General features: G+C 44.6%; 1 protein-coding gene and 1 long non-coding RNA gene across 2 annotated transcripts; one reads left to right on the top strand and one right to left on the bottom strand.

The window, feature by feature from the left end:
- Positions 1-391: 391 nt before the first annotated feature.
- Positions 392-3,070, bottom strand: LOC310687659. Its single transcript, XR_014516519.1, has 2 exons — positions 2,982-3,070; positions 392-598 (listed from the first exon to the last, which is right to left on the bottom strand). It is a non-coding gene; the product is annotated as an uncharacterized lncRNA (long non-coding RNA).
- MRPL42 (mitochondrial ribosomal protein L42) lies at positions 2,969-7,745 on the top strand. Its single transcript, XM_083463050.1, has 5 exons — positions 2,969-3,097; positions 3,620-3,683; positions 4,640-4,724; positions 5,545-5,708; positions 7,578-7,745. Exons 1-5 carry the CDS (start codon positions 2,989-2,991, stop codon positions 7,621-7,623), a joined length of 468 nt encoding a protein of 155 aa, XP_083319176.1. The 5' UTR covers positions 2,969-2,988; the 3' UTR covers positions 7,624-7,745.
- Positions 7,746-12,077: the final 4,332 nt, after the last annotated feature.

The raw sequence follows: 12,077 nt of genomic DNA, 5'->3' as shown, positions 1-12,077 counted from the left end.
AAGCTCAGTATTGCCAACACTGACTGGTAGCAGCTGCCCAGCCCAGGCTTTCAGACAGGAATCTTTCCAAGCCCTACCTGAGGAGTTGAACCCGAGATTCCCCCACCATCACCACCACCAAGCAGATGCTTTTATGGTGAACTGTGCTCCTTCCCCAGAGCAGGGAAAGTCTCGCCTGCTAAAGTTAGGGTGAAGCAGTTGGCTGGAAGAGAAATGCCCCTGTACCAACTCTTTCCAGTTCTATGTATCAGTGTGGGTGGAAAGTTCCATGCTCCTAAAAAATAAAAATAAAAACAGAGCAAAACCAGCAAGAGTCTTGTGACAAATTAAAGACTAACGTGCTCTGTTGTTTTTGCTGCAACCCACTGTCTAAAATTAAAAACATGCAGTCTTAAAAACCTCAGCTGCTTTCTAATTGGGCATCCTTCGGAGGGCCCTTGCCAGGACTACATTTCCCAACGTGCTTTGGGGCTTAGGCGAGCAGCTCCCGGACGTTGCCTCGCGAGTTCCTTTTTGCCGTAAAGGAAGAAGCGGACGGTTCCTGCGAGAGCGGCGGGCTCCGTCGCTGCTGGGTTGGCTCGTCCGGGTAAGCGGCTTCCTTCCTACCTTCAGCTTTTCCGACTTCGCCTCCTGGCCGCCTCGCCCTGGAAAGTGGGGGAGGCGGCCGGGGAGCAAGGAGAGCTTTACCTGTCGGTTTGGCGCTTGGGAATCCTCTCCTTGCTCCTGCCGGGGAAATCAGCGCCTTCGCGCCGAAAGCCAAAAGCCCCTTTCCTAATCCTTTCCTGCCGTTGGGGCGCGATGAGGAGGCGAAGGAAAGCAAAAGCGCTTCCCCACGTGCAGAATGCCCCGGTCGGGTCATTAGGCGCGCGTGTTCACTTCTGCCTCCTCCTAGCAGCGATTTCACAGCGAGAGCAAAGCGCCCGTGGCTGAGCTGTTGTCAAGGATGCCGCCGCAGCCTGCCTTAAAATAGATCCGAGGAATTCTAGCGTTGGACATTAGCGTTCTGACAACCGGCCGAATCATCCGGGTTCGTTTCTCCAGTGCGGCAAATACTTATTGGCTGGCTTGGATGGTTAGTTGCCGCTCTGGAGAGACCTTGGATCTGCATCTGAAAGTGCACACACGCGTGTACAGAAGCGAGCCTGAGGCGAATCAAGGCAGACATAGGATACATACTGTTCTTGCTCGCCGCTAGGGGTGTAACCAGTGGAATTCAGTGTAAAGAACGTTGCCCGCATTCCCTATATGTGGTGTTGACAGCCTTGCACACGAATCCATGAAGGTTACTCGCTGCAACAAAAGTTTAGTGGCTCTTTGTTTAAAGTCTTTGTTGAAGGTCAATAAACACGAAACAGCGTTGGTTGCTCTTGGGACCCCGTGGTAGTAGAGGCCCTCTCCAGGGCCACTTCCTGCCTCTCTCTGAATAAAGGACCCCTTCTTCAGAGGGAGGCTTGGGCCCACACTACATAGAAACCTGCTGCCGCATTGCTAGCTCCTTCCTTACAGCTGCAAATGCTGTTTAAACAATATTTGGCTGTAGCTGCAAAAGTGGTGCTGCTGCTCCATATCTGGTGGGAGGCTCTTGATAGTAGGGGGTCGCAGTGGTGGCGGGCAGCAGCCACAGACAGTCCTGCAAGCAGCAGATGGGAGTGGAATCTGCCACCTGAGCCAAACCTGTCCATCATAGGTGATACCATCTTGCTGCTGAAGAAGGGTCTGGGAAGGAGAAAAATCACTTCTGAAAAATATCTTGCTGAACCTGAGTGAGCAGCATTCTGTCAACCAGCTGCTAATTGGGGCCAAGTTGTTCAAGAGTGTGGTGGCAGGCCAGCTCTAAACAGCCCTGCAAGCTAGGTGTTTGTTTGTTTTTTGGTGTGTGTGTGTGTGCATCATCTTGTTCTGGTCTCCTTTTGGTTCCAAGCTAGATCGGGTTTATTTGTGGAAGGAGGTATCTGGAACCCTTTGATTATTGTACTGCTGTTTGCTGTTTTTATGTTGCATTTTTAATTGTTTTAAGGCTGCAATCCTGTACCCACTTACCTAGATATCAGTTTTGTTGAAATCAGTGAGATTAACTTCTGAAGATATGTACAGACTTGCAGAAAAGCAGGATAAAAAGTATTTAAAAATAAATTTTATGAGGAAAGAACTGTTCTCACATGGCTCGGGCAGTTCATGATAACATTGTTTGGTAATGCTGTGACTGAACCATGGAGCACTCGCATTGTCTTGTGGGGCTCAAAGCTGAGGTAAACCTCCTGAGTGGAATTCATGATTTATGTTCATTAATTCCAGTGGGTCTGCTCTGAGTTGCACTTGGTTGACTACTACACCACTGCCTCCAGAGTCTGTACAATTGGTATAATGAAATTTTAGGGAAGGGGTGGGAAGCTTTTTTTCAGGCAACCCATTGGTTGTCTCATGAAAGTGGTTGGTGGACTCTAGGACACAAAATGGGTGGAGCAGAGAAATTAAGGTGACTCTTACCTTTGTAACAATTAACATTCCAGCCATATCTCAGAGTTTTCTTCATACACCACAGACACAGAGGAAACTGCCTTATACTGAGTTAGACTCATTGATCCATCTAACTCAGTGTGGACTAGAGTGGCAGTGGCATTCCAGAATTTCAGAGAGGGGTCTGAACACACCTCTCCATACACACAAGCAGTCAAGGATGCGTTTTAGCCAACCAAAAGCACGGGGGGGGGGAGCAATATTCATCGCTGGGGGAGAGTTCTGGGGGCCAGGAAGAGAGTCCTGCCAAGCCACATTGTTCTCCTGGGCCTGAGGTTCCCTACACCTGTCATAGGGAAATAGCAAGGCGGAGATGGAGAAGACTTTGCATAGTGAAAAATTGAACAGTGAAAGCCTGGAAGAGCTATTGAAATGTGTACAAGGTGACTTGCAAATTGTGGATCTAATACATTTTGACTAATCTCCTGACAAAAAACTGATTCCCAAACAGTGACGGACTGAACTGCGCAGATGACAGCTGTTTTGTCTGCTAGTATGGCCATAGCATCACGAAGGGCTGTGTTGTCGAGGACTGCATGGGCGCATTTGGCAGCTTTCACCAAGCAAGTTCTGTCTCCAAGTAAGTGTGCATGGATTCTCTTTTAACTCTAATGGAGTGGGATCTTGCTTTGCACACACAGAAGGTGGCTGCTGCTGCTGTGTAGCTCTTCTGTTACACCATATGCCTCGATCTATAGGGTTATGTGGTGTCATACTGCTTTTTTTCAAAGCAGTCTGACAGCTGTAAATATTGTGCAGTGCCAGTGAGGGACATCGCTTGGGGAGAGGCTTTGAAAAGTGAGATAACTTAACACAGGCATCCCCAGACTTGGCCCTCCAGATTTTTGGGACTACAACTCCCATCTTCCCTAGCTAAGAGAACCAGTGGTCAAGGATGATGGGAATTGTAGTCCCAAAACATCTGGAGGGCTGAGTTTGGGGGTGCCTAACTTAACATGTCTTCACATTGATTTATGTTCCAATCCCTAGTTTAGTACTGTGAGTTGTTACAATGGCCACTTTATGCTCAGCAGTGTTCAAAGGAAACCCGCATTGTGCTGTTTTCTGTCTCCGGTGTTTTACTTGGCTCTTATATTTTCAGATGCATCTGTATTTTGTGCTTGTCCCAAATCTACATATTCAGCTCTTCCTGATGACTATAACTGGTATGTATTAAGCCATTCAGATTTAACTCAAAAGTTCATTTCACAAGTGTGTGAAAAGACACCAGGATGTCAGTTGCTATATTAGAAGTAGCAAAATTGCCAGTCCACTCTTACTGCTGGAATAATTTATGAATTTTAGAATATCTGTTTTCATATTATTTTAGTGGAGTTGGGCTTTTGTAGAGCTATGAAGACTTGCTGAAAATGTATTAGACTCTGGAGAGATGCTGCTGGCCAGATTCTAGAAGACTGAGGTATAAGGTATATTGGCATAAGGCAGCTTCCTGTGCACTGTTCCTATGCACTTCTTTCATAGCAATCACTTTTCTCTTGCATCAGGCTGAACATCTCATTAGGACATCAGCTTAGTTGGGCTTGCTGTCAAGGAACTTGGCTTCAACAGCCCTAGTTTGGGTATTTAGTATTGTTCTACCCACAGATTTTTTGAATATAAATGAAGGTCTCTACGCTCTTTGTCTAATAAGATCACTAATTTGGATGTTTATGAGTGTGGTCAGTAGCTCCATAAAAATGCTGCTGTAAGAGAAAAACTGATATTGAAGTCAGAAATTTCATTAGGATTGTTTGGACAACACGTACCGTCAGTGCATATTCTGGTTGCAAAGAACTGAGGAGGAAACCCAAACAGTGCTTACTCACTGTGGAAAGACTGATGCCAAAGTGCATGCCAAAGGTTACATACTTCAAAGGACTATACTACAGGAAAACAAGTGCTCTGACTTTCTGGACAGCTAAACAGCATTTTTGGTCTATTAGAACAACTTTAAATCATATAAATAAATTTAGATCAATTTAAATATTGTATAAAAATCTTTTCTTGAGGTCTAGCCTCTATTCTGGATTTTTAAAATTATTATTTCATTTAATTATGCAAACATTTTAGTTAAAACAAGAAGGAAAAAGCCTTGTCCAATGTCATCTCTTTCCTTTTTTAGCAAAGTGGAACTTGCTGTGACATCGGATGGAAAAACTATTGTTTGCTATCACCCTTCAGTGGACATTCCATATGAGCACACAAGAGTATGTGAATCTGCAAAAAATTATCTTCCTGATTTTATCAGGAGAACATAGCTCATCTTTGGGTACCCTTCCAGTTTTCTTCTTGGTGGTTATCCTTTACCATGAATGTGATTTAAAAATAGGCTTCTGCTCAAAACTTAAGCTTGGCACACTTAACATAGCTTAAATTTTCAGCTTGATCACCAAGAAGTTCAGATCTGTGGCAATATATACAAGGTCAGCGGAACACCCTAATCTTCAGCCCTTTTCAAGACTGCATGCATCACTTCACCTTGCTGTTATTTCCAAAGTGAGCCAGATATCTAGATTATGTTCATCTTTAAATTCTGTTCCGTTAAGCAGAGCACTGTTTCAGTAGCTGTTCCCCAGAGCCAACAGAAAAGAGGCTGCAGTCTACATTTCATGGATAATTAGAAGCCAGAAATGCACAAGTAGTAGTGAGAATGAGCTCTTCCAAGTAGTTTAGTTCCAGCAGAAGTTGCTTGGATCAAAAGAGGGGGAGGTTATTCCCATATAAGGTTCAGAACAGTGGCAGGCAAAAGAGCTAGAGAAAAATAGGACTGATAAATTTGTTTGGAGTGAAGAGTATTCGCTTGCGTTCTACAGCATAATGGCCAGGATTCAGCATGCTGTAATCTTTGGGTGGGGTGGGGTGGGGTTTTAAACGATGTATACAGCAAAATGGCAAATTACATTCAGCCTAAAACTAGCAACACCTGCACATTTCATAACTGTTCTGGCAATAATTATATATGTTTATGGCTTTTCTTTGGGGGGGTGTTTTTTTAGTTTGTTAATTGGGGCAGTTTTCTTTTGACAGCCCATTCCACAACTAGATCCACTGGATTATAGAGAAGAAACACATGATCAAATGCTGAAATCTAGATTGGATGGAAAGAACTTCAAGAACCAGCAAGGTCCTATGATTGAGGAACTTAGTAAAATGTTTTACACAACAAAGCACCGCTGGTACCCTGTGGGACAGTAAGTATTTCCGAGGTTGTTAATTGTGTGGGAGGGTGACGAGTACTGCAGAACCTGGATTGGGTTGGATCCAGACTTTGCCTTCTGCAGATGGAAAGGCCCCTTCATCCACAGAAGGGTTTTCCTGCTAGCAGAGGGGAGGAAAGCAACTTTTGTTGATTCCCTCCTCCCCCAGCAGCCTCCAGTTCATTCTTCCATGTTTTCAGAGGTTCTCTCAATCCTCCAGAATAGTTGGGGCAAAGCTATTTTTGGTAAGATACCAGGATTTTCATCTGCTCTGATTTTAGCTCCTGCCTAAATGGCTAAACTGATAATAAAGTACCTTAAGAGAGAAATATATATCCAGATACATATGAGAAGACTTGAGCATATCCCAGTACCTAAATGGGCTAGGAAACACGGTGCTTGAATTTCTGGAATGGTTTGTTATGTTGAGAATTACTGATAACAATTTAACACATCTGGTCCTACCAATAAGATTTTTATTTTATTTTTTGTATAAACAAACAATGTAATTCATGCAGGCATGAATACTGATCCAGTTTTATGTTTGGCAGTCATTCATAGCCCTACCAACAAGAAAACAAACTTCCTTTTAAAAAAAAAAATGCAGGAATTCCTTTATTTTGTATTTTTTAACATACCTTTATTTATACTTATTCAAAGATATAGAAAAGTTCGTACCCATTCGAAGTATCACAGTGAACAGTAGAGGATGAAAACAAGGCTTTCCTCTAAGATAATATGTCTATAAAAGTCTACAGCATAAAAGTTTACAACATAAAATATAAGATTACAAGCATTAACATAGCTGGAGCAGAGCTTCTTAGCTGCCAGAGCAAATTTGGCTACCAGATGAGTAATTTGTAGATATTTATCAGCTAAGAGTTCAACTGTCACTTCCTGGAGGGGATCAGCCTGGGAACCGGTTAAGAATAGACGAGAAAACATTTCCACTGGACATTGTATATAAGGAGCAAATCAATAGATATCCTTGACCTGATTACATCCACAAATGTGTTTCTGTTCCATATGGGGTATTCCAAAGTATCCCCCCCTCTAAGTATATTGAGGACATCTGCTGGAACCTTAGTTTGACAAAGGCCCCAATAGTTTTTTCCACAACTATTCAGGGTCTCAGGGTAATGGGGCCTTGACTAAGGTAAGGTAAGGGACCCCTGACCATTTGGTCCAGCCGTGGCCGACTCTGGGGTTGCAGCGCTCATCTCACTTTATTGGCCGAGGGAGCCGGCGTCCAGCTTCTGGGTCATGTGGCCAGCATGACTAAGCCGCTTCTGGCGAACCAGAGCAGTGCACGGAAACACCGTTTCCCAAATAGACTCATCCAAAACCTTGGAGAGCTGCCGCCAATCATTGTGGATGTTACTGAGCTGGATGGACCAGGGAGTAAATGGATTTCTTATTTTCCTGTGCTACACACATCCCCTAGAATTGTGTGTAGCAGTCTCTGGCCATATAGTCCTGCAGTTTAGCCACCGTGGATGTAGTTTAGCCTAGAAGCAGAAGTCTTGATCAAGCTCTTTTCTAGCACAGCTAGCAAGAGAGACACAATCTGATGCTGTGCTGAGTATAGGGTTGGATATAGGACTCCTAGGGAACTTTCATCCTTTGTGTGCTGCTGGAAGTTGGATTTGCCCAAGAACCAAAACAATACAGGGTGTTTTTGCACTACAGAAGACTTGATTTTTATTTTGTATTGGGCAGACAAATATATACAAGGTATAATAACTGTGATGTCAAAACACAGTGTCAACATGACAATCACTGGTCTCTTAAAATTGAGTATTCAAATGACTGAACGTATGACAAAATACATTTTAATGTGTTTCTTCTCTTTTTTTCTTCAAGGTACCACACTAGACGCAAGAAAACCAATACCCCTAAAGACAGATGAACACCATGTTTGTCACCTTGTCGTTGCTGTCGGGGCAAGCGACTACTTAAGTGGATGAGATTGCTTTGAAAGCGTATATATATATATGTTAGGTTGTCATTAAAGTACTTTTCTAACTCAAACTTGCTTTGTGCCTTCGCCCGTTCCTGTGTGCTGGTTTGCTGGGCCTAATTTCAGAGCACAAGGACTGAACTAACAGCCCGCTGTTCCTACTAGGGCAGACCTTGGAAAACAAGGCCAATGCTGCAGCTGAAATGAGTGTTAAACAGGGGGTTGAAATCCAAGGCAACTTTCTGATGAGACTTGTGATGAGCAGAGGAGCCCAGAGATCAAGAAGGAAATGCATAGCCAACAGAACTGGATGCCTCAGACTTCTAGGAGACTGATACTAAATAAGTGAAACCTGATGACCACGAAGACTTACGTGAAGAAACATTAAGCCTCCAGCGCCAGTCATGATGGCAAGTAATGCCTGTGTGGAACATTCATGCTATGCCTACTACTGGAATTAACCAGCTCTAGTAAAGCTGTGTTCCAGAAATAATTTACTGAATGTTATTGATTAGCAGTTTTCCCAGCTAAACAATGTGGATTGAAGAATTTGGCCTACATCCAATGCTGTAGCTCTGCTCACGCAACAGAATTTACTCTCTTCCAGCCCCCCACATGCGCAGAAATCAGCTCTGAAGGAGCAGATTTGGGGGCTGGGGAGGAAATGGGTCGTGTTTTGCGAGCAGAACTTCACTTACACAGCAATAAGATTACAACCCTTGAGGCAGTTTTATCTCTTAAGTCTTTGGGCTCCCAGTTTGGCTTACAAAAATAACTAGTTATAAAAAACCAGTGTGGAACTTCAGCTCTTTGCTTACTGATTTAAATATTTTATTAGTCAAAAAACTATCATTTACTAAGTGGGATAGAGAGAAAAGCAGAAGATTGTTCTTGCTCATTGTGTAATAGAATACAAAATGAAAAAGGGATTGAGGGGAGAAAGCAATTTCAAGTATCAATTCTTAGTTATCTAATCTCAGCAGTACTTGACTGGACAGTTAAGTCCAGTCGCAAACGACTCTGAGGTTGCGCCGCACATCTCGCTTTACAGGCTGAGGGAGCTGACGTTTGTCCGCAGACAGTTTTTCCGGGTCATGTGGCCAGCATGACAAAGCCGCTTCTGGTGAAACCAGAGCAGCGCACGGAAACGCCATTTACAGTGGTGCCTCACAAGACGAAATTAATTCGTTCCACAAGTTTTTTCTTCTTGCGAGTTTTTCGTCTTGCGATGCACGGTTTCCCATAGGAATGCATTGAAAATCAATTAATGCGTTCCTATGGAAACCGCCTTCAGACCAGGTCCGGGGACAGTCTGTCCCCCGACCTCTTCTGAAGGCTGGGGGGGGGCAAGGGCTTTTCTTCCCACCCCCAGCATTTTAAAAAACCCCGGGACAGCGGAGGACTTCTCCGCTGTCCGGGGCAATCTTAAAATGCTGGCGGGGGGCATTTTAAAATCGCCCGGGACAGCGGAGGACTTCTCCGCTGTCCGGGGCGATGTAAAAGCCCCTGGGAAGGCAGGCAGGGGGGACAAAGACTTCTCCCCACCGCCCCTTGCTTCAAAAGAGGTCCGGGGACAGCGGGAAGCGCTTCCCACTGTCCCTGGACCTGGGGCTGCGGGAAGAAGATCGCTTCTCCCCGCTGCCCCTTGCTTCAAAAGAGGTCCGGGGACAGCGGGAAGCGCTTCCCACTGTCCCCGGACCTGGGGCTGCGGGGAGAAGATCGCTTCTTCCCCGCTGTCCCCGGACCTCTTTTGAAGCAAGGGGTTGCAGGGAGATCGCTTCTCCCCGCTGCCCCTTGCTTCAAAAGAGGTCCGGGGACAGCGGGAAGCGCTTCCCGCTGTCCCCGGACCTGGGGCTGCGGGGAGAAGATCGCTTCTCCCCGCCGCCCCTTGCTTCAAAAGAGGTCCGGGGACAGCGGGGAAGAAGCGCTGCGCTTCCCATTGTCCCTGACCTCTTTTGAAGCAAGGGGCGGCGGGGAGAAGTATTTGGGGGGTGGGAAACGTAAGAGAATTTATACCATTAATCTGCACTGTCAAAGAGTCAGCTCTCACTGATTAAAACCAGCCTGCCATCTGCTGCCCAGGTGCCTATGGAGATGGGAAGAATTGAAGCAACATTTGCTCCAAGCAGCGACTTTGTGTGGCTTGGAGAGGAAAGTCGTGTCCTCGGAAAGTATTAATCTTGGAAGCAGAAAACCAAGTGCATAAATGCATGCAAAACTTGAGTTCCGCAAGTATGTGAAAGGTAGACTAAGACTAAACTGTACCTCATCACTTCAATTAAAGTGGCATGAGGGAATTGGTGACTCAGATCTGAAAAGGAAAGGAAAGATACATGGTTCCATGCCATCAATAGTAAGGTTAACCAATCACAGTAAGTAAAATATATAAAAAGATAAAACGTACAGAAAGCAGCTACTAAAATAGCAACATTAAACCAGAGGAAATGGTTTTGTACAATTTTGGCAGAAAAAAAGAATCAAGTTACCCAGAGCACTAAAATTACGAAAGACAAAATACGTTATTTCAGTTAAGTGTTTGGAAAGGAAAGGAATATTAAAATGGGAGCAGATCAATGTCATGATAGTGGCATTTTCTTTTTGGTTTTACAAATGAATCTATTCTGTAACCACTCCTGATTATAGATGTTACCATTACACATTGCAGTCTCAACCAGCAGAGGGCACTGCTAGACAAGACTTGACTTGGCAAGTCCTAGGCTCTGTGGTTTAACCCACAGCTTTACTTACCTATAATTTAACTACATACAGTGGTACCTTGGTTCTCAAACTTAATCCATTCCGGAACTCCGTTCCAAAACCAAAGCGTTCCAAAACCAAGGCACACTTTCCCACAGAAAGTAATGCAAAATGGATTAATCCGTTCCAGACTTTTAAAAACAACCCCTAAAACAGCAATTTAACATGAATTTTACTTTCTAATGAGACCATTGATCCATAAAATGAAGGCAATAATCAATATAAAAGGTAAAGGGACCCTGACCATTAGGTCCAGTCGTGACCAACTCTGGGGTTGTGCGCTCATCTCGCTTTACTGGCCGAGGGAGCTGGCGTACAGCTTCCGGGTCATGTGGCCAGCATAACTAAGCCGCTTCTGGAGAACCAGAGCAGCGCACGGAAACGCCGTTTACCTTCCCACTGGAGCGGTACCTATTTATCTACTTGCACTTTGACATACTTTCGAACTGCTAGGTTGGCAGGAGCAGGGACCGAGCAACGGGAGCTCACCCCGTCGTGGGAATTCGAATCGCTGACCTTCTGATTGGCAAGTCCTAGGCTCTGTGGTTTAACCCACAGCGCCACCTGCGTCCCTTAATAATCAATATACTGTACTATAAAATGAAAAAGACAATATTGTAGATGATAAAAAAAAAATTTAAAAAAATTCTTACCTGCACTGATGATAGTCATTGTTTGGGTGGGGGGCTTTTATCCATTTCTGCAGTCACACAATCAGTAGCTGAACTGGGTTCCACATTCCCCAAAACGAAGGCACTAGGCAGAGTCCCCCAAAAGTCCCCAAAATGAAGGAGCAAGGCAGAGACAAAGGCAAAAGACAGACTCCCAAAAACAAAGGAACAAGGCAGAATCCCAAAATTTTCCATTCACCCCCTCCCATTGAGTGGGTAGGCTTACCTGGCAAGGTGCCACACACCTTGCTACCAGCTGGGAGTGGGGTGAGGGCCGGTAAAGGACCGGTGCTTTGTTTTCTTACCTGGAGTTCATTACTGGACTTCGCTGCTGGTTAGGTAAGTGTTCCTCATGGGGGTTTGGGGTTGTGGTGCAGCCTGCTAGGCCTCCCATGGCGGGCGCCTTTTCCCCCTGGCAGTGAAGGCCATATCAGGGCACGTTCAGCTTCCAAAAAAAGTTTGATAACCGGAACACCTATTTCCAGTTTTGCAGTGTTCGGGTTCCAAGTTGTTCGTGAACCAAGCTGTTCGAGAACCGAAGTACCACTGTACTAGAATGGGGAGCGGGGGTAGAGAGAGAAGTAAAATGAAGACTTGAAGACATTATCAACAATTTGAGGAAAATTTGAAACGTGAGTGGGTACACCAGGAAAGTTAAGCAGTTTGTAAAGGAACTATAATACTGGATCGTTTTACACTTTTCTGAATAATTTGGCACAAGGGTACCTAAGTGCAACTATGTGTTTGTCTTGGTTCTCTGAAAGGAAGGGGAAGAACTGAACAGCTCCCCTCTCTTTGTTTGCAAGTCAAGAGTGGCAGGAGGTGATGTAAAGATAAAAATAGGGCACATGTTAATACTCTTATTATTTACAGAAGTTCAATTTAACAAGCAAGATGAATCCAAAGACATTTACAAGCTGCTTTAAAATAGCTTTGAAGTGGCCAAGAACATACGTGTAATGCTATACATGTTAA

This window comes from Podarcis liolepis (assembly GCF_965112155.1).
Source record: "Podarcis liolepis genome assembly, chromosome: 10".
NCBI lineage: Eukaryota > Metazoa > Chordata > Lepidosauria > Squamata > Lacertidae > Podarcis > Podarcis liolepis.
The sequence above is the reverse complement of the archived record's forward strand: the minus strand, read 5'-3'. Positions and strand labels throughout refer to the sequence as shown.

Excerpts from the sequence above, each read along its gene's own strand:
- MRPL42 (XM_083463050.1), top strand. The coding sequence starts at position 2,989 with ATGACAGCTGTTTTGTCTGCTAGTATGGCCATAGCATCACGAAGGGCT. Across the intron at positions 3,684-4,639 it reads CTTCCTGATGACTATAACTG|CAAAGTGGAACTTGCTGTGA; the intron begins GTATGTATTAAG and ends TTCCTTTTTTAG. Across the intron at positions 5,709-7,577 it reads CGCTGGTACCCTGTGGGACA|GTACCACACTAGACGCAAGA; the intron begins GTAAGTATTTCC and ends TTTTTCTTCAAG.